This window comes from Nyctereutes procyonoides, unplaced genomic scaffold (genome assembly GCF_905146905.1).
Source record: "Nyctereutes procyonoides isolate TBG_1078 unplaced genomic scaffold, NYPRO_anot_genome, whole genome shotgun sequence".
Classification (NCBI taxonomy): Eukaryota; Metazoa; Chordata; class Mammalia; order Carnivora; family Canidae; genus Nyctereutes; species Nyctereutes procyonoides.
Genome location: NW_026575037.1, coordinates 285,573 through 310,668, shown reverse-complemented (window position 1 = coordinate 310,668; position 25,096 = coordinate 285,573). Strand labels below are relative to the sequence as shown.

General features: G+C 35.9%; 1 protein-coding gene across 5 annotated transcripts in view; it reads right to left on the bottom strand.

Moving 5' to 3' along the window:
* Positions 1 to 25,096, bottom strand: part of DNM3 (dynamin 3) — a 555,059-nt gene that overhangs the window by 348,900 nt on the left and 181,063 nt on the right. For all 5 annotated transcript variants that reach the window (XM_055319209.1, XM_055319207.1, XM_055319208.1 and 2 more), the window contains exons 5-8: positions 8,494 to 8,592; positions 7,754 to 7,914; positions 3,835 to 3,977; positions 439 to 574 (exon numbers count right to left, since the gene is read on the bottom strand). In XM_055319209.1, coding sequence (XP_055175184.1) covers positions 439 to 574; positions 3,835 to 3,977; positions 7,754 to 7,914; positions 8,494 to 8,592 — 539 coding nt within the window. The remainder of the gene's footprint in view (positions 1 to 438; positions 575 to 3,834; positions 3,978 to 7,753; positions 7,915 to 8,493; positions 8,593 to 25,096) is intronic.

The following is a 25,096-nucleotide window of genomic DNA, read 5'->3' as shown; positions in this document are numbered from 1 at the left end:
ACTCAACTCTGCCTCCCTCGTTCTCCCTAACATTGTGTTACATAACAACACTTGATGTTTTTTTACTTTGTCTATTGTAAAATTTCCTCTGTTTTCCCACCAGACAGTGCCTCTGGTGCTCAGTGGCACCTAGAATTTTGGCACAGAATAGGTGCTCAAGAAACATTATTAAATTAGTCAGACAACAAATAAACTTCATAATAACTCAATTAGTATTTGTTGAAATAACTTGAAATGTTGTTAGATCCTATTAAATAAATAAAATCAGGACCATCAGGAAGAAAATATTTCTCTCCTAAATTTCATCACCTGAGTATGGGGATTTTTGTTCAAGGATTTTAGTCCTATACCACTCACATAAACATTTTATGAACAGTTATGTAGAACAGAACATGTAAATGAAAAAGTGAAAGGGAAGAAATAATACTTGGTACAAACCTTTACTATCTCAAAAGGAAAGCGTTCGTGGAAAATACGATTGATTTTAGCCCCTCCTGAGAGCTCCAGGGTATCTACTTGATCCCCTGACCCTTCAATTCTCTTCTCAAAATCCACAGCAAATTGCTGAACCATCCTAGAATTGTGAAAGAGAAAAAAACTCAAGTTAAAGTTAGAAGGCTTTGCATTTCTCATTTTAATTCACTGTGGTGAGCCTTTAGAATCCTTTCCTAGTGTTCTTAGTGGCACCTACTGGCAGAATTAACACTGCACTCTATTCAGCACTCAAAAATGTAATTATATGGCATACATGTTATTAAGATTTATTTTAGGCATTTAATTAAAATATATATCTTAAATATCTGTGTCATTAGATACATTCTGCCCATTTAGTCAAAAACATAAAGTGGCATTTAAAAAGACTGAAATTAAGAATTAAACAATAAAACTTTATATAGAATAGTCAAAATGTACCTCGGTTCCTATGACATTGCACTCACTTTGTGTTCTAAATGCTTCAGATGAGCCCCTTCATTCTCTGTGAGCTCTGTTCCCCACCGCAACATCACAGACCTCCCTCTGCCAGAACAATGCTAACTGGTGACCTCCACCCTCCTCCACAACTAGCTCTAGCCTTGTTTTTCAATGATTCCCCACAATTTGCTAATAAAATTAAAATTCCTTAACCCATTATGCAAGATTCTCCATGGTCTGGCCCTGGATGCTCCATCTCTCACTACTCGTCCACGTTCACCTTCTAAGCCAACCATAAAAATTGTATTTGCAGTTCCCTATGTGTACCATGCTCTGTGCTTCTACACTTGTTTTCCTTTCTGCTCAGAACATCATTTTCTCTGCTCCTTGCTTCCCTGCCTGGCTAATTTTTATCTGGCCTTCAAGAATCAGTTCAAGCATTAGTTTTTTCAGGAAACCTTCCACGGTCCTATCCACTACCATTCCTCATTGCCGTCGGGTAAAGGGACTCTCTTCCTCCTCTCCTGTACTTATTTTCAACACAACACTTAGTAGAGCCCCTCACCCTTGTTCACCTGCCAGTCTCTCTCCTAAAAGCAAGAACCATGAATTTTATTTATCTCCCCCTGCCCAATATTCAAGAGGTACTCAATAACTTCAATGAAGGAATGAATTACCTTACGGTGGTTGGTAAAAACAAAGAAAAATATCACAGGGAGAAAACAGCAACCTACTTACATCTTCGATTGCTAGTGTAGAAACTCTAATTTTGGCATGAGGGTAATGCTTTCAAATTCAACAGGAAAAAGTCAAACCATTGAAGACTTATCTTTTATTCTCTTTCATCAAAACCACGGATGAATTAAAACTGCAAGTTACATAGGCCAGAAAATTCAGAATACAACTGGACCACGTAACTATGTTTATGCAAATGCCAATATTAATCTAATTTTTAACCACCTGAGAAGGTATATACATGAGGAAGCACTGAAATGCTGGGAAATTTTAGGAAATTAAACCTCTAGCCACTGCTTTCCTTCCAGCCTACACTCCAGCCCATTGGCCCACTACAACAAGCTATAAACAATTTCACACTATTCTCTTGTCCTCCTCTTCCACCTGACAAACTCCTCCCATACATTAGGTTCTCATTAAAGTACCTTTTCCTCTATGAACTCACAACCTTCCTCACCTGTAATTGCTTCCTCATTTGTCCTCCCTTAACATTTTATACTTACCAGAAACATAGCATTTATCAGATTTTAACACAGTTGCTTATATGTCTGTTTCCCTTGCTCTATTGTAGCCTCTCCTTGATAGCAAAAGTCTTATCTGTTGTTGAATCTCCAGTAGATAGCACAGAGCCAGACACCAAGTCAAACACAAAGAGATGATAGGAAGGCAAGAAGAGAGGCAGGCAGAAAAGGGGAAAGGAAAGAAAAAGGAAAGGGAGGTAAGGAGAGAGGAAGGAGCTAATCAGCCCCCTACAAGGGAAGAATCCAGATGTGGAAAATTCTGTAATCTGAGTCCAATGGAATCACAGAGGCAAGCCTAGTATTTGTAAGGAGAGTAGTTTCAGTTGGATGTTAAGATGATGACCTAGAGCCTAAACAGAAATAGCTTTCTTTTCTCTGTAACTTGAAGAGTTTTTATAGTAGCTTAACCAAAGCCAAGAATAAAAAGAAAAGATAAACTAGGAAAAGAGTTGAATCCAAGAAAAAATTCTTTCCACTGTATGATTCTATAATGTTTTTAAATGAGGAAACATAAAATGTTACATTAAATTTTTACTTTAATAGTTTGAGCATTTAGAAATATCTCCACAAAGAAAGGGATCTTCTCATGCATTTTCAGCACCAAATTAAGGGCATCTTGATTGCAAGGTTGCACAATAAGAAGAGACAGCAAGAGGGAGCAAGCATCATCTTGGAAAATGGACTTGCGATGTCCTGGGCTATCAGCTGGGCAAGGGGTCTTCTGGTTGAGAGGAAACTGATGTAAGTTGCAGCATAGGGATAAGAGGACAGATGAGACTGGGAGGGGCCAGAAAACAGAACAAAGATAAAAAACATAAGGAGATGGTGATTCTCTAACAACTCTGCTGTCCTACCCAAGGCCTCTCAGGGATACCTAGTAACCCAAGGATAAGATGGGAAGATCATGAAGGTGTAAAAAGATACTTGGCAGGTTTCACATCTATGTTTTAAAAGAGCTACGTGGAAGTCATTACTAAAAAAAGGTGAAAGAAATTTAAATGGGCCTTGTCACCCACATTTTAATTATTTTTTTAAAAATTTTTATTTATTTATGATAGTCACACACACACACAGAGAGAGAGAGAGAGAGAGAGAGAGAGGCAGAGACACAGGCAGAGGGAGAAGCAGGCTCCATGCACGGGAGCCCAATGCGGGACTCGATCCCGGGTCTCCAGAATCATGCCCTGGGCCAAAGGCAAGCGCCAAACTGCTGCGCCACCCAGGGATCCCCACATTTTAATTATTAAAGCCTTGGTTCTCATTCCACTGAAAAACGTTCACAGATAAATCACATGAAATGACTAACATAAGAAGATAATAAGTGCGAGTGACATCAGTAGAAACAGTTGTATAATACAGATGACATTTTTGACAGGAGCTTTGTCCACTTCTAGAGACTATGGGCAAAAACCCTACTGAGTTATCACTATTGGTTTTACTCATTTACAGAATCCAATTATAAAAGCACAGGGAAATTGTGCATGGGGATGGACAACTGGTTCAATTTATAGTAACAGAATAAGATCACATAAAGACTCAAGGCTCATTGTATAATATACACTGAGTCTCTACACTTTACTTGCTTCTTCTGTTAAACTTCAAAAATATCATGACAAAGAGACCAAGGCAAAAGCAAACCGAACGAGGGAAGGGAAAGGTGACTCACTGCAGCAATGCTTTGGTCTTCCTGGTGGGGTCTTCTGGCTTGAAGTTTTTGTAGCCTTCTACTTCATGTTCTATGGAGAGCAACTGCCCCTGTAGTTTGTTTCGGAAGTTTGGCAGGGTATCTCGAATGTGGTTGGTAAGTTGCTAAATAAACCAAAACAAAATCATATAGATATAACAAATTAAAATTAACTCGTGAAACAAAAATTGACCTTCACTGTTTTCCTAATCATTTAAAACTTAGAAATCATATACATATATACCTTTGAGACTATGTAGGTAATAATGAGAAGGAGCTCCAACTGTCTCCTGACCTTAAGGAGATGCTCCATATTCCTTCAGTTGGAGTCACTTGCCTGGTCTACCTCTTTATGCCTGGCTGGAAATATCCTGTTAAAATGCACCTAATGTTACCAATGAGACTGCCTAATAACTTGAGCATGGATTGATTTGTCAGATTACCTTGATTGTAGAAAGGAGCCTTATGTTAAAATGTAGTTAGAAATGAAGAAACTGGAAAGTTACAGGTGCTGCCAGATGTCGCAAGACCACACTAGTGGAACCTGTAGGCACCTATCAGCTGTTAACTTCCCCTCCATTCTGCAGTTGGAGTGCTTCCTCTTGCCCTGCCTCTAGGCCTCAGTCCAGTGGTGGTTGTTCACTGGCTGATGCCTTCAGCAGTTTGCATACGAAAGCTCCATGTCTAGCAAAGGAAAACTCTCTCTGCTGCTGCTTTCTTTACCTAACCATCCACTTGGCATTTCTGCTGAGATCATCTGCCGGCACCTCAAGCGCAGAAGATTGAAAAATTCTCTAAGAGATTGTCTATGAGTACATTATTAGTTAAGAACAAAGGTGGATATAACCCAGATTGGTTAGCCTTATGTTCTTTCTATTATAATCCAGTTTAAAAAAAAGTCTAAATTTAAAAAAAAGAAATAAAGAAAGGGAAAAAAAGATCATCTTCTTGAACTGGTTAAGTAATAAACTTGGAATCAAAGGAGAGAATGTAAACTTAACAGAAATGCAGGAAAAAGAATAATAATTTGAAAGGGGAATAAATATCCAGACTGACTAAAGAAACCATTTTAAATCATTTTTATGTTTATCTGAGATTACTTGAATACATCTATTCAATACATCTATAGTTACTTAGATGTTAATAGTTCATAACTAGCTTATACCTTTGCCCACAGTTATGATTTAAGATATTCCCCAGCATGCTGTTATTATGGCTTTGAAGCGGAAAACAAAAGAATGGAGAGAACTGCATTCCCAGTAGCAACATCACAAATCCTCAAGTCTAAGAGGATCAGTAACCATGAGATACTAGTAGCCACCTGTCTGCCATGTGAGTGGTAAATGATAAAAACACATGGTTTCCACTTCTTGCCTCTCAGATATCTCAACAGCAAAGCAACACTCTGGACCACTCTTGACTTTCTAAACCACTTCTTTCCTTGGCTTTGATGACCCTAGCTCCTCCCATTTTTCTCCTAACCTTTCAAATGTACCCTTTACATCTCCTTTGCCAAGTCATCCCCTTCCACCAGACCTGTAAATATCAATATTCCTCAAATCTGAGTCTTAACCTTCTTCTTTGTCCACTCTCTGTTCTTTCCTACAGTAATCTTATTCTACTCATAGCTTTAATAAATATCCAAACACTTGTGGCTACCAATGCATTATCTACAGACCAGACTTCTAATCTTTGCTGTAGGCTTATGTATTAGACTACGGACTTTACTTCTCTTAGATGTGTCAATGACACCTCAACCTCAGTATGTCTGAAATCAATCACCTAATCTTCCTTTTAGGGCTCTCCATCTTGTTGACTTCATAACAATATGGGAACTTGGAACACATCCTTGACCTCACCTCTCCATAACCCACCAGAATTAATCTACCACCAAGTTCTCGATTTTCCTAAACATTTCTCAATTCTGCTTTTTTTCATCTTCACTGGCCCTAACCAAGCCAAACTACCATCATTCTCACTTTACTCCTAACTTCTCATGTCTACTCTTGATCTTCCTATCTGCAACCACCATGATCATTTTTAATCCACAGATATGATTGTGTATTCTCCCTACTCAGATGCCTTAAATGACTCACTCCCCACTGTTCTTAGGATAAGAACAAAAATCTTTAACTTGCCTATAAACATTACAGGATCCAGCCTCTGCCTACTTCTCCAAATTCGTCTCTTATAACTCACTCCCTCATCCTCTGCCCTCCAGTCATAATGACTCAAAAATGTCATGTTCTGTTCCAGTTTTCGCCATAGAAACTGTCCCTCAGGGCCAGAGGTATTGGTGCACATTGAATCAGCCATAAAAGTATCCTAGTTTCAAACAGTATGAAGATCCCTGAAGCAATAAAAAAGAAAGTGATTATCCAAGAAAAGAGAGATCTTCAGTACAAAATTAATTCAGTTTTCAGTCAACCAGAATCCAGTTATGTCATAGTTTAGGGATCATTTGTATAACCAAATGGCCAGTCATATTCTTTCTACTTTTCTAGTATTTACAACCTTATTTATTTCCAACTTTAATCTTCATAATCACCTTAGTGATTTTTCTCTAAGAATTTTTCAGTTTATATTTTTCTTAGATCAATACAGGCATGAAAGCAGTAATCCAAAAAGATTTTTATCAGCTAAATACATTGGTAGAATATTATGCCTTTTGTGTGGCAAATCAATGTTCCTTCTCTAAAATATATTCATATTCGTTAAATGATACAACCATAACACCACCTCATGACTTCTAAATTCTTATCTACTGGACCCCTGTGTGGCTCAGTCAGTTAAGTATCTGCTTCAGCTCTGGTCATGATCCCAAGGTCATTGGATCAAGTCCCACATCAGGCTCCCTGCTCAGTGCTTCTCCTTCTCCCTTTGCCCCTCCCCCCTGCTCATGCTCTCTCCCAGTCTCTCTCTCAAATAAATAAAATCTTTAAATAAATAAATACATACATACATACATACATACTCATCTACCCTTAGATAAAAAGCACAAATCTTACATGAGGTCTGTTATGCCACTTAAAATAGAAGTATACCACCACTTTTTTATTTTCTAAAACTTCTTCAACTGTTTTGCCCAAATGGTTCAGGTACAGTGTTACAAGTAGCCTACTACTGTGTTAGTCTCTAAAGATAGCTTTCAGGAGCAAACGATCAGGACATTCAATAACGACTTGATTGGTTGACAAAGTTCATAAACATTAAAGCATATCCTATGATTCTATTTGTGAGAAAAGCTGCTCACCATCTGAATCAACATAATCAAAACTCAGGGAGGAGACCCTGCACACACTAAGGATGATGCTTAACTTCCCTAGGAGATGGAAAATATGTAACCAAGTAAGTGCATGAGGTTTTACGCAAGTATGTAAGTGCATGGAATGTGGGAAGTTGGTGGCCCAAGTCTACTGTTCAGAGAAAGGGGTCTGCAAAAACTTCTTAGATGAATGGAGATCAATGATTTCTTATATGGATTTTTTTATTTTTAAGAATTTAAATTAAGGAACAAATCAATCCTAAACAAAACGATAAAAAAATTTTAAAAATAAATCTAACCTAACCATTACATGTTGACATTTTAAAAACAGATCCCAAGAAATCAACCTTTCAGAGATATACAAGTTTAGTTTCTTAAGATAACTACATATTATGAGTAAAGTGGGTGCTAATATATACCCTTGTTCACTGTTCCTAAATAAGTGTTTATTTCTGCTTTGAGCAGTATTCTTTCAATAACATTAAAGTAGTGTAGGACTAAGTATTTATATTCATTTTAATTCCTATCAATTAAGCCAAATGTCTTATTTTGGAAAAAAATTAATATTGAAATTAAAAATATGAATTCCAATAGTCACTTAATATTTCATAATTGTTGCTTGAGAAAGGTCTTTACCTGATTAAGGACCTTCTGCAGGTGTGGGGTCCCCATCCGGTCAGCAATATGTCTATACGCCGGATGTGAGAGAAAAAATTTCCTTTCGGCCAACATGGCAGCCTTAATGTCCTTCTTCCCATCTATGTCCTTCTGGCTTCTATTTACCACCCCTACATAGCCTGAAACAGAACACATAAAATGGGGTTTGGGACACTTGTTGTTTATTCTGGAGAGATTTCAAGGCTCTCAAACAGGCTGAATAAGAAAAGCAAAATTATTTTTAAGGGCTGAAGAACTGAACCCTCCACTTAAGTCATCAGTATTAAACAAAGGCTGGCTGATGGCTAATGACACTTTTTTAGCATTAACACAGTAATGTGTTTTACCCTTAAGAGCTCTGTACATTTTAACACAGTGTCTCCCTTAGCAGTTTTGTCATATGGTGGCCAAGTAAACAAGTCACACTTAAAACAGAACAGTATATATTTATGCAGTTTATGATGAATATTTATACCCTCCTTCCAAACTCCTTCTTTTTCCTGTTTTCTTATTCCTGTTATTTTAAGGAATAGTTCTCACTTTGGATCATTTTTAATATATCATTTGGAAACATTATGCCATTCCAGAAAAAGTATAACTAATCACAAATATATTCCCCACAACTTTGAAGGCATAAAACCAAGCTTGCCATTGGTTTCCCAATGGTTTCTCTGCCACATCATCAAAGGAAGTCCTCTCTATAGGACACGGTACATTACCCCTGCGAAGAGGCAGCAGCTTGTTCTCTAGAACATCCCTGGCATCTGTTCCTTCATCCATAAGATCCAATTTGGTGATGACTCCAATGGTTCTTAAACCTGCATCACAAAAAACCCAATATTACAGTTTTCAGAAGACTAACACATTTTAGAAATACATATGTCCCTACCAATGCTAAGTGCAGGCACTCATGTGTTTGGTCCATTTCCTGTTTCTCTCTGTCTTACTTTGTCTTCTAATCCACTGCTACCCTGGTCTGGTGAATTCAGATGTGATGAGAAGGAGAGTTGTAAAACCACCTATCCATAAGATAACTTTCACTTCAAGAGAGAAAAAAACTGAATAGTATATCAGCCAATAATTTTAAATATGTATATTTATTGTTGTACCATGCACACATGGAAATTATACACTTAAAATTTTCCTCCAAGGTAGTACACCATATGGGTGCTTTAATGTTTTTATGTATTACCTTATTGAAAATAAGTAAGTAGGATCAATAAGAGAGTGTGTCATAAACCAGAACTTATTACTGAGCCAGTTCCAAGTACTTGACAGACAAATAAGAAGAAAGTTAGGTATAGGATAGCATCATCACCAGAAATAAAGTCTCACAGCATTCCCTGTTCCTTAGAAAAAGATATATGACTTAACGAAAAGAAGACCAAACTAGGAATCCTGATACTTGGATTCTGGTCTCAAGACAAGCTATTTAACTCTCTTCTCAGGGTCTGTTTTCCTACCTGTAATATAAAGAATTGGAAACCTTAATTTCCAAGGTACCTTTCAGTAATAAAAACAACGTAAAACCTAGACATTTTATGTAGCACATCAGATACACTGTGTTTGCCCATTGCTTTCTTCACTAGATAAAATGAACAATATTCGCCTAGGCATTCATATTTTTAAGTGCATTTCTCTGGACACCCAGTAAAACATGATAAATTGAACACATCTTCATCTTTTTATCTGAAACCACTTTAAAATGGCTAATATTTATTAGGCCAACTAGGTTTTACATACTTTATATGTCTTAAATCATTTGCTCTTAGAAAGATTAAATCATTTAATCTTAAAAAGGATTCCAACTATTATTTTTTTTTTAAGATGAGGAAACTAATGCAGAAAGAGATTAAGTAGCTTTCCCAAGGTCATACAAAGATGTAGGTCTAGGTATCCAGAGCCCATGCCTTTAATCAATATACTGCTTTTCACAATACAAAGAATTTTAAAAGTAAAGAAGATTTAAACCAAGAAAGTCAAAGAAAATAGGAGAGGACTGAAGAAACATTTTGAAACTGTAAACCCAGCAGAATAACTACTAACTAACTTAACAGACTAGAGAAAGAGGAAAATTGAATCCAAGAAAGCCAACAACAGGAGAAGCCCAGAAGCTGGATAATTTACATCACAGCCTCTCAGAAAGGTTCAGGGAGACCAACAGCTCTGACAATAATGGAGAGTAGTGGGAGCAGTTGAGGCTGAAAACAAAAGTGCTGGATGAAAGCAATGAGATTTCTATGGATAACATAGCTAGGATCCACCCTGGTCCAACCTGGCAGGACAGCGCAGGTATACTCCCTGGAAACACTGAACTATGGAAAACTGAACTAATGGGCACTTGGCCCAGGTAGGGGCATCAGGTATTAGAAGAGGGTGATTAAGTGAAATTCCATATACTGTATGGCAGGACCTCTCTGCCTAGTCCAGTTTAAGAAAAAAAAATGGCTGGTAGAATTTAACCCCCAATGCAGGAGATTGAAAAAACTGTCTGGGGAAGTTAACCATTCTTAGAGGAAAACATAGACATTAAAATTCAGTGGAACTCCAATTAAGACAGCCCAATAAATCATCCTACTGTGAAGCCTATAACTCATTTAGTCAAGCACACCCACATAGAATTTCTAATCACCTGTTAATATTTCACTTTTAAATATAATCAATAAGTGTAGGTTACCAACTGTCATCATACAAAATTATTATAATATTAATATAACATATTATTAAATATATTTCCTATAAGTGACTTATTATAGCATTCTGTTATTTATATAGTTGTAGAATCACTATGTTGTGCATCTGAAACTAATACAATATTGTACATCAACTATGCTTCAATAAAAAATAAAAATTTTTAAAAAATGATTTTAAATGTTAATGGATAGCCAAGGAGAGTCTCTGAGACCAAAACAAATATTATAAAATAGAACTGAAGAAAACAAAGACAATACAAAATATAAAAGAAAATGTTATTATTTTATTAATGTCCTTAGAGAAAAAGGAGAGGTTATTGTGTCCATGGGACAAAAATAGAATGTCATAAAAGGAAACATTCAAACAAACAAAAAGAATTTTCATTAACAAAATATAAGAGTAGAAAATTTTTTAAATGTTAAGAGAATGGTTGGAGTACAAAGTTAGAAACTCTTCCAGAAAACAAAAGAAACAGAAGTAAATAATATAAAAACTTGTTTAAAACTAGAGAAATAGGCGTACCTGGGTAGTTCAGTAGTTTAAGCAACCAAATTTAGTTTTTGGCTCAGTTCATGACCTCACGGTCATGAGATCAAGCCCTGTGTTGGGCTCTATGTCCAGTGAAGAGTCTGCTTGAGATTTTGGTCTGCTTGAGATTTTGTCTCTCCGTGTCCCTCTCCTCCTCCCCCACTCTCTATTTTATTCTCTTTCTCTGTCTCAAATAAATAAATAAATAAATAAATAAATAAATAAATAAATAGTAAGAAAGAAAAAACTAGAGAAATAATCCAGAAGACCCAATATCTGAATAACTGACATCACAGGAAAACAGAAAATGAAACTGAAATAGTTGGGCAGGGGGCATACTATTCAAGAAAATATCCTGTAAGTGAAAGATTAATTTATACGTTGAATAAACCCATCAAGTATCCAACATAATATGAAAAAAAACACACACACACACACAATAGTAGTAAGAGATTTCAAAACACTGGGAACAAATAAAATATCTAATAAGCTCCCAAAGAAGTTAAGAAAATGACAAAAAAAGGTTTGGGATCATTATAGCATCAGTCTCCCCAGCAACAAACTGGAAACTAAAATTCAATAGAAAAAAAAAGAAGAAGAAGAAAAGAAAAATAAAATAAAATAAAATTCAATAGAGTGCTGTTTTCAAAATTCTGAGGGAAAAATCATTTCTAGCCTAGAATTCTAAACTATCAATAAATGTGACAGTAGAAAAATATATTTTCAGACTTTCAAAATCTCAAAATATTTTACCTCCCTTTCTCTTTCTTTGGAAACTACTAAAGGATGTGTTTCACCAAACATGGAAAGCAAATTAGCAAAAGAGTAAATAAGAGATCCAGGAAGCAAGATATATACTATAACCAAAAAAAGAAGGGAATTTTCAAGATGGTGCAGATCCCAGTACTAGGCCAGGGGAACAATCAATATCTATTAGGATGAGAGGACACAGATTACTGAGATGTATTTCCCCCACTAAGAAAAAAAAAATGAAAGTGACAGAGCACCTAATGCCTAAGATTTTTTAAAGTATTAAGAGATTTAGACTCCTGGAAGAGAAGCTAGGAATGCACTACTGAAGGATATATAGAAGACTATGCAAGCAAACAAAAAGAAAGACAACTTATCAACCTCAAAGACAACAATATCATGTAAGAAAGAAATGTAATCATAATTTACACAGGGCTCAGCTATGAATGATATTTTCATAATCATAAATATTTAAATATAATTATATTAGTAGAACATGAGAGGGTAAGTGTATATACGTATGGTTAGTATATGGGGGTATGTGAGAGAGATAGAAGACAGCTAAATTCTTTTCCACAGTAGGAAGTCAAAAGTGAATTTCTAAAAATAAAATTTCAAAAATAGTAGTATAGGGATCCCTGGGTGGCGCAGCGGTTTGGCGCCTGCCTTTGGCCCAGGGCGCGATCCTGGAGACCCGGGATCGAATCCCATATCGGGCTCCCGGTGCATGGAGCCTGCTTCTCCCTCTGCCTGTGTCTCTGCCTCTCTCTCTCTCTGTGACTATCATAAGATAAAAAATTAAAAAAAATAGTAGTATGAACAGATTACAGAGAAATATGGAGGTAAATACCAAAAGAAAGCTAAAAGAGGTCAAAGTGATAACCTCCAGAAATCAGTAATCAAGAATCAGGAGGAGTAGGCAAGGGACCAATAGTTTTGTTAAAAGCCTTTAGGACTGATTTTTTTTAAAGCTATGTATATTTGTAACATTAATAAAAATTAAAATTAAATTTTAAAAGTATTTTCTTTAGTACTCATTTAGCTCTGCAAAGGTAGAGAAATCTATGCTTAGTAGTATACCAGAAATATCAAAGGAGATTATTTTCTTTTCACAGTTATACAAATAGGCAGCTTAAAATAATCAATGAACTCCTACTGGCATACTGGAGACCTACACTGACAGACCTTAAAAAGCCATTGCCAGAAGAGATTCAAAGGCAGCATGTTTTCAAAGCATTTCACTGGGAATCTAAAAGACTCAGATAAAAATAACAATAGAGACCATGTATTGAGTCCTGATTATGCACTGGACATAGACTTGAAACAACTCTATGAAATAGGTGCCACTGTTTTCACAATTACACTGATCAGGAAAGTGAGATTTGGAGAGGAAAGGGATGCTTACCTAAAAGCTCACAGCCTGGAGGGTGTGGAATCCAGGCAAACTAATTCCATTTTTAATCACTATATTTTTCTGTTTCCCAGTTCTCAGCTAGATTCTATAAATGATTAGCTGTTATTATGCAAGTTAGTTACATCACCCAGGCCTGTTGATCTACATATAAGAAATAGAAGACTAACCAGACGTCTCTTTCAAGTCCATAATTCCAGGAAGGATAAAAACTTCCAGATTTAGAAGTTATGTACAATAATAAGTAAAGAGTAATTTTTAAAAAATCTTTGCTCTCCAACTAAAGGGAAAATTAAATTAAATTAAGAGCTAATAAATAATGTGTGATACTATGTTTCAATTATATTTCTCTTCAGTAAAGAACAGCCATAATGACGAGTGCTGATGAATTCTGATGAAGACCTTAAAAAGACACACAAGGCATTTCCAAACTCTGATTCTTATATGGCACAGAGGCTAACAGCACTCATTCAATATTCTCACAGTGAATATCTGAGAAAAATTCCCTTGCACTCATACAAGGGGAGAAAACAAACAATCTGATTTAAAAATGGGTGAAAGACCTGAACAAACACCTCACCAAACATGATGTACAGATGGCAAGTATATATACAAAAAGTTGTTTACACATCATATGTCATTAGGGAATTGAAAACTAAAATAACAGTGAGATATCACTGAGCAACTATTAAAATTGCAAATTCCAAAACACTGACAACATCAAATTCAGGCCAGGATATGTAGTACCAAGAACACTCATTCACTGCTATTGAGAATGCAAAATGGTACAGACATTTTGGAAAATGGTTTCTTACAAAACTAAATATACTCTTATCATGTGATACAGTAATTGCACTCTCTGGTATTTACCCAAAGAGTTGAAAACATGTCCACAAAAAAAAAAAACAAGCACACAGATGTTTATAGCAGAATTACTTCTAATTGCCAAAACTGGGATGGAACCAAGATGTCCTCTGTACATAAATAGATAAATAAAACTGCAGCACAACCAGGCAATGGAATATTATTCACTGCTGAAAAAAATGAGCCATCAAGCCATAAAAAGACATGGAGGAACTTTAAATCCATATTGCTAAGTGAAAAAAGCCAATCTAAAAAGCTACAAAGTCTATGGTTTCAAATATATGGCATTCTAGAGAAAGCAAAAGTAAGGAGACAGAGAAAATCTTAAGGGGTTACCAGGGATTAGGGGAGGCAGTGATAAAAAGGTGGAGTACAGAATATTTTTAGGGCAGTGAAAGCTATTCTATCTGGTATTACAATGATTGATACCTATCATCTCACATTTGTCAAAACCCATAGAATGTACACCACCAAGAGTGAATCCTAATGTTAACAATGAACTTTGAGTAATAATGATACATCAATTCTAGGTTCATTAATTATAACAAATGTACTACTCTGGTGTAGGATGTTAATAGTTGAGGAGGCTGTGCATCTGGGGACAGAATATATACGGGAACTCTCTGTTCTTTCCACTTAAAATTGCATAAAATATAAAATCTATTAATTAAAGACAATTATCATAACATATGTAAAGTACTTGGTGCATAAAAAACACCTAGTAAATGAAATTTGTGATCTCACGAGCTTTGATTCTCAACATGCCTCCTACTCTACTCCAATCCTAAGCTTCAGGCACGCCCAAAAAGTTGCACTTCTCCATGTGACTGTGCACTCTTGGGCAACTTATCTTCATAATGCTGCCCCTCAACTCCAAATATCCTTCCCTTCCCTTAATTTTTTGGTCAACTCAAACCCATTTCTCCTTTTTATCATTTTATTTTCATCGTTATATGTACACTCTTTAATCTCCATACCCTATTTCACTCATCCCTCCACCACCCCCCCAGTAACCATAAGTTTATTTTCTATAAATAAGAGTCTGTTTCTTGGCTTCTCTTTCTCTTTTTCCTTTGCTCATTTGTTTTGTTCCTTAAATTCCACATATGAATGTGATCATATGGTATTTGTCTTTCTCTGACTGATTTATTTCACTCAGCATTATACTGTCTACCTCTATCCATTTGGTTGCAAATGTCAAGATTTCATTCTTTTTTATAACTGATTAATATTCCATTGTATATATACCCATCTTCTTTATCTATTCATCTATTAATGGACACTTGGGTTGCTTCCATAGTTTGGCTATTGTAAATAACGCCACAAGAAATACAGGGGTGCATGGATCCCTTGAACTGTGTTTTTGTATTTTGAGAGGGTTAATTACTGTATCATAGAGTGGTTATATTTTTAATTTTTTGAGGAAACCTCATATTGTTTTTCACAGTGACTGCACCAATTTGTATTCCCAACAACAGCACACAAGGTTCCTTTTTCTCCACATTCTTATCAACACTTGTTTCTTGTGTTTGTGATTTTACCATTCTGCCAGGTGATACTTAATTGCAATTTTAATTTGCATTTCCCTAATGATGAATGATGTTGAGCATCTTTTCCTGTGTCTGTTGGTGATCTCTATATCTTCTTTGGAGAAATGGCTATTAGTGTCTTCTGTCCATTTTTTAATTGGATTATTTAGTTTTGGTGTATTGAGTTCTATCAGTTCTTTATATATTTTGGATACTAACCCTTTATCAGATATGTCATTTGCAAATATCCTTTCCTATTCAGCAGGTTGATTTCTAGTTTTATTGACTGTTTCCTTTTCTGTGTAGAAACTTTATTTTGATGTAGTCACAGAGTTTATTTTTGTTTTTATATCCCTTGCCTCATATCTAGAAAAATATCACTACAGTCAATGTCAAGACAGATTACTTCCTATGCTCCCTTCAAGAATTTTGATGGTTTTAGGTCTCACATTTAAGTCTTTAAACCATTTGGAATTTATTTTTGTGTATTGTTAAAGAAAGTGGTCCAGGTTCATTCTTTTCCATATGGCTGTCCAGTTTTCCCAACAACATCTGTTGAAAAGACTGTCCTTTTCCCATTGTATATTCATTCCTCCTTTATCAAAGATTAATTGACCATATAATTGTAGGTTTGTTTCTGGGTTTTCTGTTCTATTCCATTTATCTATGTGTCTGTTTTTATGCCAGTATCATTCTAATTACTACTGCTTTGTAGTACAACAAAATCTGAAATTGTTCCTCCAGTTTTGTTTTTCTTTTTCAAGACTGCTTTGGCTATTCCAGATCTTTTATGGTTCTATACAAATTTTAGGATTATTTGTTCAGTTTTGTGAAAAATGCTGTTGGTATTTTGAAAGGAATTGCATTAAAGCTGTAGATTGCTTTGGGTAGTACAGATATTTTAACAATATTTGTTCCTCCAACCCAAGAGTATGCAATGTCTTTCCTTTTTTTTTTTCATCATCTTAAATTTCTTTCATTGGTTTTTACAGTTTTCAGAGTACAAGTCTTACACCTCCTTGGTTCAGTTTACTCCTAGATATTTTATTGCTTCTGGTGCAATTGTGAATGCGATTGTTTTCTTAATTTCACTTTCTGGTGCTTCATTTGGTTTGTGTACCTTGATTTCATATCCTGCAACTTTACTGAATTCATGTTCTAGTGTTTGCTGGTGGAGGCTTTAGCATTATGTAATCTATACAGTGACAGTTTTGCTTGTTCCTTACTTATGCGGATTACTTTTATTTCCTTAGTTGTCTAATTGCTATGAGGACTTTCAGTACCATGTTGAACAAAAGCAGTAAGAATGGATATCCTTATCTTGTTCTTGACCTTAGGGGAAAAGCTCTCAGTTTTTCACTACTAAGCATGATATTGGCTGTGCATTTTTCATATAAGGGCTTTATTATGTTGAGGTATGTTCCCTCCAGATTCTACTTTGCAGAGGGTTTTTATCATGAATTGATGTTGTACTTTGTCAAATGCTTTTTGTGCACATACTGAAATGACTATATGGTTTTTATATTTCCTCTCGATGTGATGTGTTACATTGATTGTTTTGTAAATATTAAACGTCCTTTGCATCTTGGAATAAATCCCACTTGATTGTGACATATGACTTTTTAAATTATTGTTGGATTTGATTTGCTAATATTTTGTTGAAGGTATTTACATCTATATTCATGAGAGATATTGGCCTGTAGTTCTCTTTTTTTGTTGTGTCTATCTGGTTTCGGTATCAGGGTGATACTGGCCTCATAAAATAAATTTGGAAGTTTTCCTTCCTCTTGTATTTTTTGAAATAATTTGAGAATAGATATTAACTCCTCTTCAAATGTTTGATAGAGTTCACCTATAAAGCCATCTGTTCCTGGACTTTTGATTTGGGGGAGTTTTTAAATTACTGATTCAATTTCATTGCTGGTAGTCAATCTGTTCAAATTTTCAATTTCTTCCTGCTTTAGTTTCAGTAGGTTACATATTTCTAGGAATTTTCCATTTATTCTAAGTTGTCCAATTTGTTGGCATATAGGCTTTCATAATATTTTGTTACAGTCGTTTATATTTCTATGGTGTTGGTTGTTATTTCTCCTCTTTCATTGGGGATTTTATTTGCATCCTCTCTTCCTTTTTTGATGAGTCTTCCTAAAGATTTATCAATTTTTTTGGTCTTATCAAAGAACCAGGTCTTGGTTTTATTGATCTATTCAATTATTTTTTATATTTCTATTTTGTTTTGTTTTGTTTTCTGCTCTAATCTTTATTATTTCCTTCCTTTTACTGGGCTTGGGTTTTATTTGTTCTTCCTTTTCTAACTCCTTTAGATGTAAAGTTGGGTTGTTTATTTGAAATTTTTCTAGCTTCTTTTTTATTTTTTTAGATTATTTATTTATTTATTCATGATAGACATAGAGAGAGAGAGAAGCAGAGACACAGGCAGAGGAAGAAGCAGGCTCTATGCCGGGAGCCCGATGCGGGACTCGATCCCGGGTCTCCAGGACCGCGCCCTGAGGCAGGTGCTAAACCACTGAGCCACCCAGGGATCCCCTCTAGCTTCTTAAGATAAGCCTATATTCCTACAAACTTCCCTCTTAGAGTCACTTTTGCTTCACCTCAAAGATTTTGGACCATTGTGTTTTCAGTTTCATCTGTTTCCATGTAATTTTTTATTTCTTCTTTGATTTCTTGATTGACTCATTCACTATTTAGTAGCATGTTAATTAACCTCCATGAATTGGTGCTCTTCCCACATTATTTCTTGTGATTGATTTCACTGTGGTCACAAAAGGTGCATGGTATAACTTCAGTTTTTTTTTTAATTTGTTGAAACTTGTTTTATGGCAAAATACAGGAGATTAGCATTCTGGAGATTGGTCTCTGTGAACTTCAAAAAAAAAAATCTGTGCTCTGCTGTTCTAGGATGGAATGTTCTGAATATGTCTCTTAAATCCATCTAGTCCAGTGTGCCATTCAAAGCCATTGTTTCCTTATTGATTTTGTGTTTGGATGACCAATGTAAGTTGGATGTTAATGTCTCTTACTATTATTGTATTACTATAAATCATTTCCTTTATGTTTGTTATTAACTGTTTTATGTATTTGGGTTCTCTCCTGTTGGATGCATAAATATTTACAAGTGTTATATCCTCTTCTTGGAATGTCTCATTTTTTATTGTAGTGTCCTTCTTTGTCCTTTGTTACAGTCTTTATTTTAAACTCTATTTTATCTGACATAAGTATTGCTACTCCAGCTTTCTTTTGACACCCATCTGCATAGAAAATATTTCTCCAACCCCTCACTTCCAATCTGCAGCTGTCTTTTGGTCTGAAATGAGTTTCCTGTAGGCTGCATATAGAAGGGTCTTGTTTTTTTTATTCAGTCTGTCAACCTGTGTATTTTGATTGGACCATTCAGTTCACTTTACACTCAAAATAATTATTGACAGATATTAATTTATTTCCATTTTGTTACTTGTTTTATGATTTTTTCTATACATTTTCTCTGATCCTATTGTCTCTTGCTCTCTTTCATGGTTTGTTGGCTTTCTTTAGTGATATACTTGATTCTTTTCTCTTTATTCTTTGCACATCTATTATTGGTTTTTGATTTGTGGTTATCATTAGGTTTGTATATAACAACTTCTGCATATAGCAGTCAATACTGAGTTGATGGTCACTAAGTTAAACCAATTCTCTATTCCTCTTCCACCTTATCCCAACATTTTAGGTATATGGTATCATATTTTTACATTCTCTTATGTTACAAAGCCCTTGACTGATTTTTATGAGAATATTTCTTTTTATTGCTTTTATATTTTTTGCTTTTCATACTCTCATTTATGGTCTTTCCTTTCCACTCAAAGAGTCCTCTTTAATATTTCTTGTAGGGTAGGCTTAGTGGCCATGAACTCCTTTAGTTTTTGCTTATTTTGGAAACTTTATCTCTCCTTCTATTCAGAATGATAGTCTTGCCAGATAGAGTATTCTTGATTGTGGATTTTTCCCTTTCAGCACTTTGAATACATTATGCCACTCCCTTCTGGCCTGCAAAGTTTCTGCTGAAAAATCCATGAATAGCTTTATCACATTTCCCATGTATGTAACTGTCTCCTTTTTTCTTGCTGCTTCCAAAATTTGTTCTATATCACTACTTTTGGCATTTTAATCACCCTGTGTCTTTCTGTGGACCTTCTTGGGTTGAGTTTTTGGAAGAATCTCTGTGTCTCCCATACCTGGATATCTGTTTCCTTCCCCAGATTGGGGAGGTTTTCAGCTTTGTTCCTTCAAATAAGTTTTCTGCCCCTTTTTCTCTCTTCTCTTCTTTGGAGGTCCCTATATGCAAATTTATTATGCTTAATTAAGTCACTGGGTTCCCTAAGACGATTCTCAATTTGCATAATTTTCTTTCCTCTCCTTTGCTCAAATTGGTTACTTCCCATTATCTGTCTTCCAGGTCATTATTTGTTCCATCAAGTGTATTTTTAAAATGTCATTTAATATGGTCTTGATCTCTAATTGGTTCTTTTTTATCTGTGTGTAAGGATCTCATTTATGTCCTCCACTCTTTTCTCAAGTCCAATGAGTATCTTTTATGATCATTACTTTAAATTCTCTGTCAGGCATATTACTTATATCTGTTTCTCTTTGGTCCCTTGCTATAGTTTGGTTGTGTTCTTTCATTTGGGAGACATTTCTCTGTCTCCTCATTTTGTCTGACTTTCTGTGTTTGTTTTTGTCTGTTGGGAAGTTCAGCTACTTCTCTTACTCTTAAGGATAACAGCTTTATGATGAAGAGGTCCTGAAGTGCCCTGCAGTATAGTGTCCTTTGTTCCCTAGGGCCTGGCACTTCAGGGAGTGTCTCCTATGTGTGTGCTCTGCTATTGAGTCATGGCCTCTTTTTCTTTCTGTCCAGTTGTCTGCAGAGGCTCTCTGCTTATTGTGGGCAGTGCAGGGGTGAGGCATGTTTTAACAAGGTGTGCAGTGTCTGCAGTGGTCTGCTTGCTGAACAAGACCTGCCCCTGCTGCCAGAACTGAGGTCCTGCAAAACACACAAACACAGGTAGGGAGATAGTGTTTGCAGGGTTTGCACTGGTCTTCCAGGGGAGGGGGCCTGAAGCACTGGGACTAAGGCCAGCATGACTGGGAAGGGCAGATCCACTGAAGCACAGTAGGGTAGAACTTGGTGCAAGCAAGTTAGGTGAGGAGTGTTGAGGCTATGCTGGTTCCCATAGGTGGCTCATTTTTTATGCTGGTGGGTAGGGGAGGGAAATGGCATCTGCCAGCCGCTTTGCTCCTAAAGGGTTCTCCCCATGATCCCTGTCTCTCTGGGCCATGCTCTGAAATGAGAAAACCAGTCCCTTTACCATCTGCCCCTGGCATTTTTCTAACTGCTGGTTCTACACTGTATTTACATAGGATGTTTGTCAGGCTGTGTCTTTAAGGGTGAGGACTCAGCTTTCTTTTTTTTTTTTTTTAAATTTTTATTTATTTATGATAGTCACAGAGAGAGAGAGAGAGAGGGAGGCAGAGACACAGGCAGAGGGAGAAGCAGGCTCCATGCACCGGAAGCCCGATGTGGGATTCGATCCCGGGTCTCCAGGATCGCGCCCTGGGCCAAAGGCAGGCGCCAAACCGCTGCGCCACCCAGGGATCCCAGGACTCAGCTTTCTAATGCCCTCCAGGCTCTCCCAGAGCTGAGTCTGCCAATTTTTCAAATCCCAGGATTTATATCCTGCTGGGTGCAAGAACTCACAAAACTTGGCCCCTCTCTCTCTCAAAGGCAAATATAATGGGGATTTGTCCTGTTTGTGGGCTCCCCGGTGTGAAAGTCTGTTTTCCACCTTTTTTCATGCCACCAGCTCCCTCCTCACTACAGATGGCCATTGGTCTGCTTTTTTCCCAGACCACATGATCCCCCTTCCTATTTTCTTCAGTGTGGCCTCTTCTCTACCTTTAGTTATGGAGTTCGTTCTTTGGGTTGTTTTCTGGGTTTTTTAGGCTGCTGTGCGTGTTATCTAGTTGTATCCATGGGATGAAGAAAGCTTAAGGTCCTCCTATTCCAGCTGATGACTCCTGCCCATCCTTCAAAATATCTTACAGGCCTCTCCTGCAGGTTCTTAATCAGGCTCCAACATATGTACATTTGGAGCCATTTCTCTGTGCCTTCAAGGCTCTCTATGTACACTGAAATCATAATTCTTATATGAAACTAGGGATCTACTTATTTGCCTATATCACTAACTAGATCATGGTTTCTTCTACAATAAGGACTATATCTGCTGTACATACTTCAAGCAACTCATATAAGTGCTAAACACAGAGTTGGAACTCAATCAATGTTTATTTATTAAATGAATAAATGAGAGCAAAAATAAGCATATTTTTCTTAGGTTCAGACAAGCATTGAAATACAAACTTCAAAAAAGAAATATGGGACACCTGGGTCACTCAGCGGTTGAGCGTCTGCCTTTGACTCAGGACATGATCCCAGGGTCTGGGATAGAGTCCCACATCAGGCTCCTGCAGAGAGCTTGATTCTCCCTCTGCCTATGTCTCTGCTTCTCTCTTTCTTTCTGTCTCACATGAATAAATCAAAAAGTCTTAAAAAAAAAAAAAGAAAAGAAATATGATACCATTCTACCATATTACCTAAGATTGTTAACCCAATGATTTTCCTATAAGAGCACTGCCATTTCTTTCATCTATATTTGCAACTAAATTTAAGTAGTGTGTTGTTTCATCTAACTAAGAAATGGGGAAAAAAAAACAAGCCATGAACCACATTAGCAGTTGCCAGAAAAGTAATCTGGAACATGGTGTACACTGAAACAACAGCAATGACAAACAAAATCAATGAAGAGCTTAGTGTAAACATGTATACTGCAAAATTAAAAACAGACTTAGGAAATTAGACGTCCTTCAGTTAATGCATTTTTGTTGTTTCGGATTTTGGTGGGATTTAGGGGAGTTTGAAGTAAATGTTGTTTCTGTTTGGCAAAGATTATGGAATATTTTATTTCTTAAAGCAATCAGTGATGAACAGGAATAGTTTCATCTTTTTTTCCTATAAGTTTCTATTAATATTATTTTATTGTTTCTCCCAACAATTATGAATAACACAGTTTTATTTTCAAAGCCATCAGGAAATATTTTGCATACAATACTGGGTAAAATATTAAGTTAAAAATAGAAAACACAAAAATTACTGTTGCTGTAATAACAGAGACTCAATCTTGCTCATCAATATATATCCAGAGTCTAGCAAAGTGCTTGAAAGATTTAATATTTATAGAAGGAAGTGAAAGGAAAAAGAGAAGGCAAAGACTGAAAAAGAGGGAAAGGAGAAAGAATTATTCCCAAAGTAAGAAAATTTAGGCGTGGAACGGTTCTTTCACTGAGCCTTTGTACTGCAAAATATACCAAGACATGAGGAAACAAAAGAAAAGGAATCCATATATATTTAAATATCTTTTTGTCCACTTAAATCCATTTCCTTCTTCTTCCTTTGCACATCGTATATTTCCAGATCTCCCTTTCAATTGAGTTACAATCTCCCTTATAATTTGCCTTTGCCTGTGACTGAGTTCTAGGTAGTGGAATGTGAGCAGAAGTGATATTTGTCACTTCTAGGCTTAGTCTATATAATTTCTCACATATGCATCTGCCTACTCTATCATCTTTCACTTAACGGATCTAACCATAGCAAGTTCCTAAAGCCCTAAGGATAACAGGTACAAGTATCTGGGTAGCTGAATGATGTCACAGACAAGAAACACCATGCTACCCTGAGAGTCCACACAGGATGGACCTTTCTCTACTGTTTGCACTATTACATGTTTACCGTACTTCTTTCTGTATATTAGTACAAATACTGATACTTTGAAGAAGAGAGCTGCTGTAATGAAAACCTGGCTTACAAAGCAAGGAAACAAATATAGCAAGTTGGAAATATCAAGATTCATGTCATGCAACAGCAATATATTTTATAAGCCTGCTTCATATAATAACTTGTAAGGCAAACTGAGTGCCTCCTGAAAGAAGAAGCTATTGGAAAGAGCCAGAGTGTTAATTTATCTTGACTGTTCCTTGCTGCTTAACGCAAGGTATTTAAGAAAGAGATGAGTTCACACAAGAAACTTATCATTTTGTGGGGTCCTGGATGGTTCCTCAGATTAAGGCCCACATCAGGCTCCCTGCTCAGAGGGGAGACTGCTTCTCCTTCTCCCTCTTTGTTCTCTCTCCTTGTTCTCTCTCTCGCTGTCACTTCTTCTCTCTCTCAAATAAATAAAATCTTTATTTTAGTCAAGTTTTTCATTATTTTTGTTCAGTTATTTTATTTTTTCAATTCTGTTTTTATTTATTTTATTTTAATTTTTATATGTCAACGTTATATATTTTTAATTTTTGTCTCTTTTCCTTTCATTGCATTTTATTTCATTTTATTTTTCTTTCCTTGTGATCTAGATTATTTTAATATTAAATAAATTTATTTAATATTTATATTAATTTATTTTATAAATCAATATTTTATATTATTTTAATACATTTATTAATATTTTAATATTATATTAATTTATTTATATTAAATAAATTTAATATTAAATATTTAATATTATTTTAATAAGCAGATTAAAACACACCCAGGATCTAGTTTCTTTGGTTTGTTGCTATTGTTGTTGTTGTTTTGGCTTGCTTTCTTTCTCCTCTTCTTTTCTGGACAAAATGACAAGATGAAGAAATTCACCCCAAAAGAAAGAACAAGAGGTAGTACTCACAGCCAGGTATTTAATTAATCCAGATATAAGTAAGATGTCTGAACTAGAATTTAAAACAGTGATACAAAAATACTGGCTGGGCTTGAAGAAAGCATAGAAGATATTAGAAAATCCCTTACTGCAGAGACAAAAGAACTCAAATCTAGTCAGGCCAAAATTTAAAATGCTATAACCAAGATGCAATCCCAAGTGAGGTACATAAAAACAAGGATGGACAAAGCATAAATCAGTGATATAGAAGAAAAAATTATGGAAAATAGTGAAGCTGAAGAGAGAAAGAAAGGTAATGGACCACAAAGGTAGACTTAGGGAGCTCAGCAACTTATTAAGACATAATAACATTCATATCATAGGAGTCCCAGGAGATGAAGAGAGCTAAAAAGGAGCAGAAGACTTATTCAAACAAATTATAGCTGAGAACTTCCCAAATATGGGGAAGAACACAGACATTAAAATCAAAGAAGCACAAATAATTCCCATTAAATTCAACAAAAGTCAACTATTGCCAAGGCATATCAAAGTCAAATTCACAAAATACACATATGATGAAAGAATCCTGAAAGCAGCAAGAAAAAAAAAATCCTTAACCTACAAAGGAAGACAGATAAGGTTTGCAGGTGGTCTGTCCACTGAAATCTGACAGGCCAGAAAGGAGTGGAAGGAAATATTCAACATGCTGAATGGGAAAAATACGCAGCCAAGAATTCTCTACTCAGCAAGGCTGTCATTCAGGATAGAAGAGATAAAGAGTTTCCTAGACAAACAAAAATTA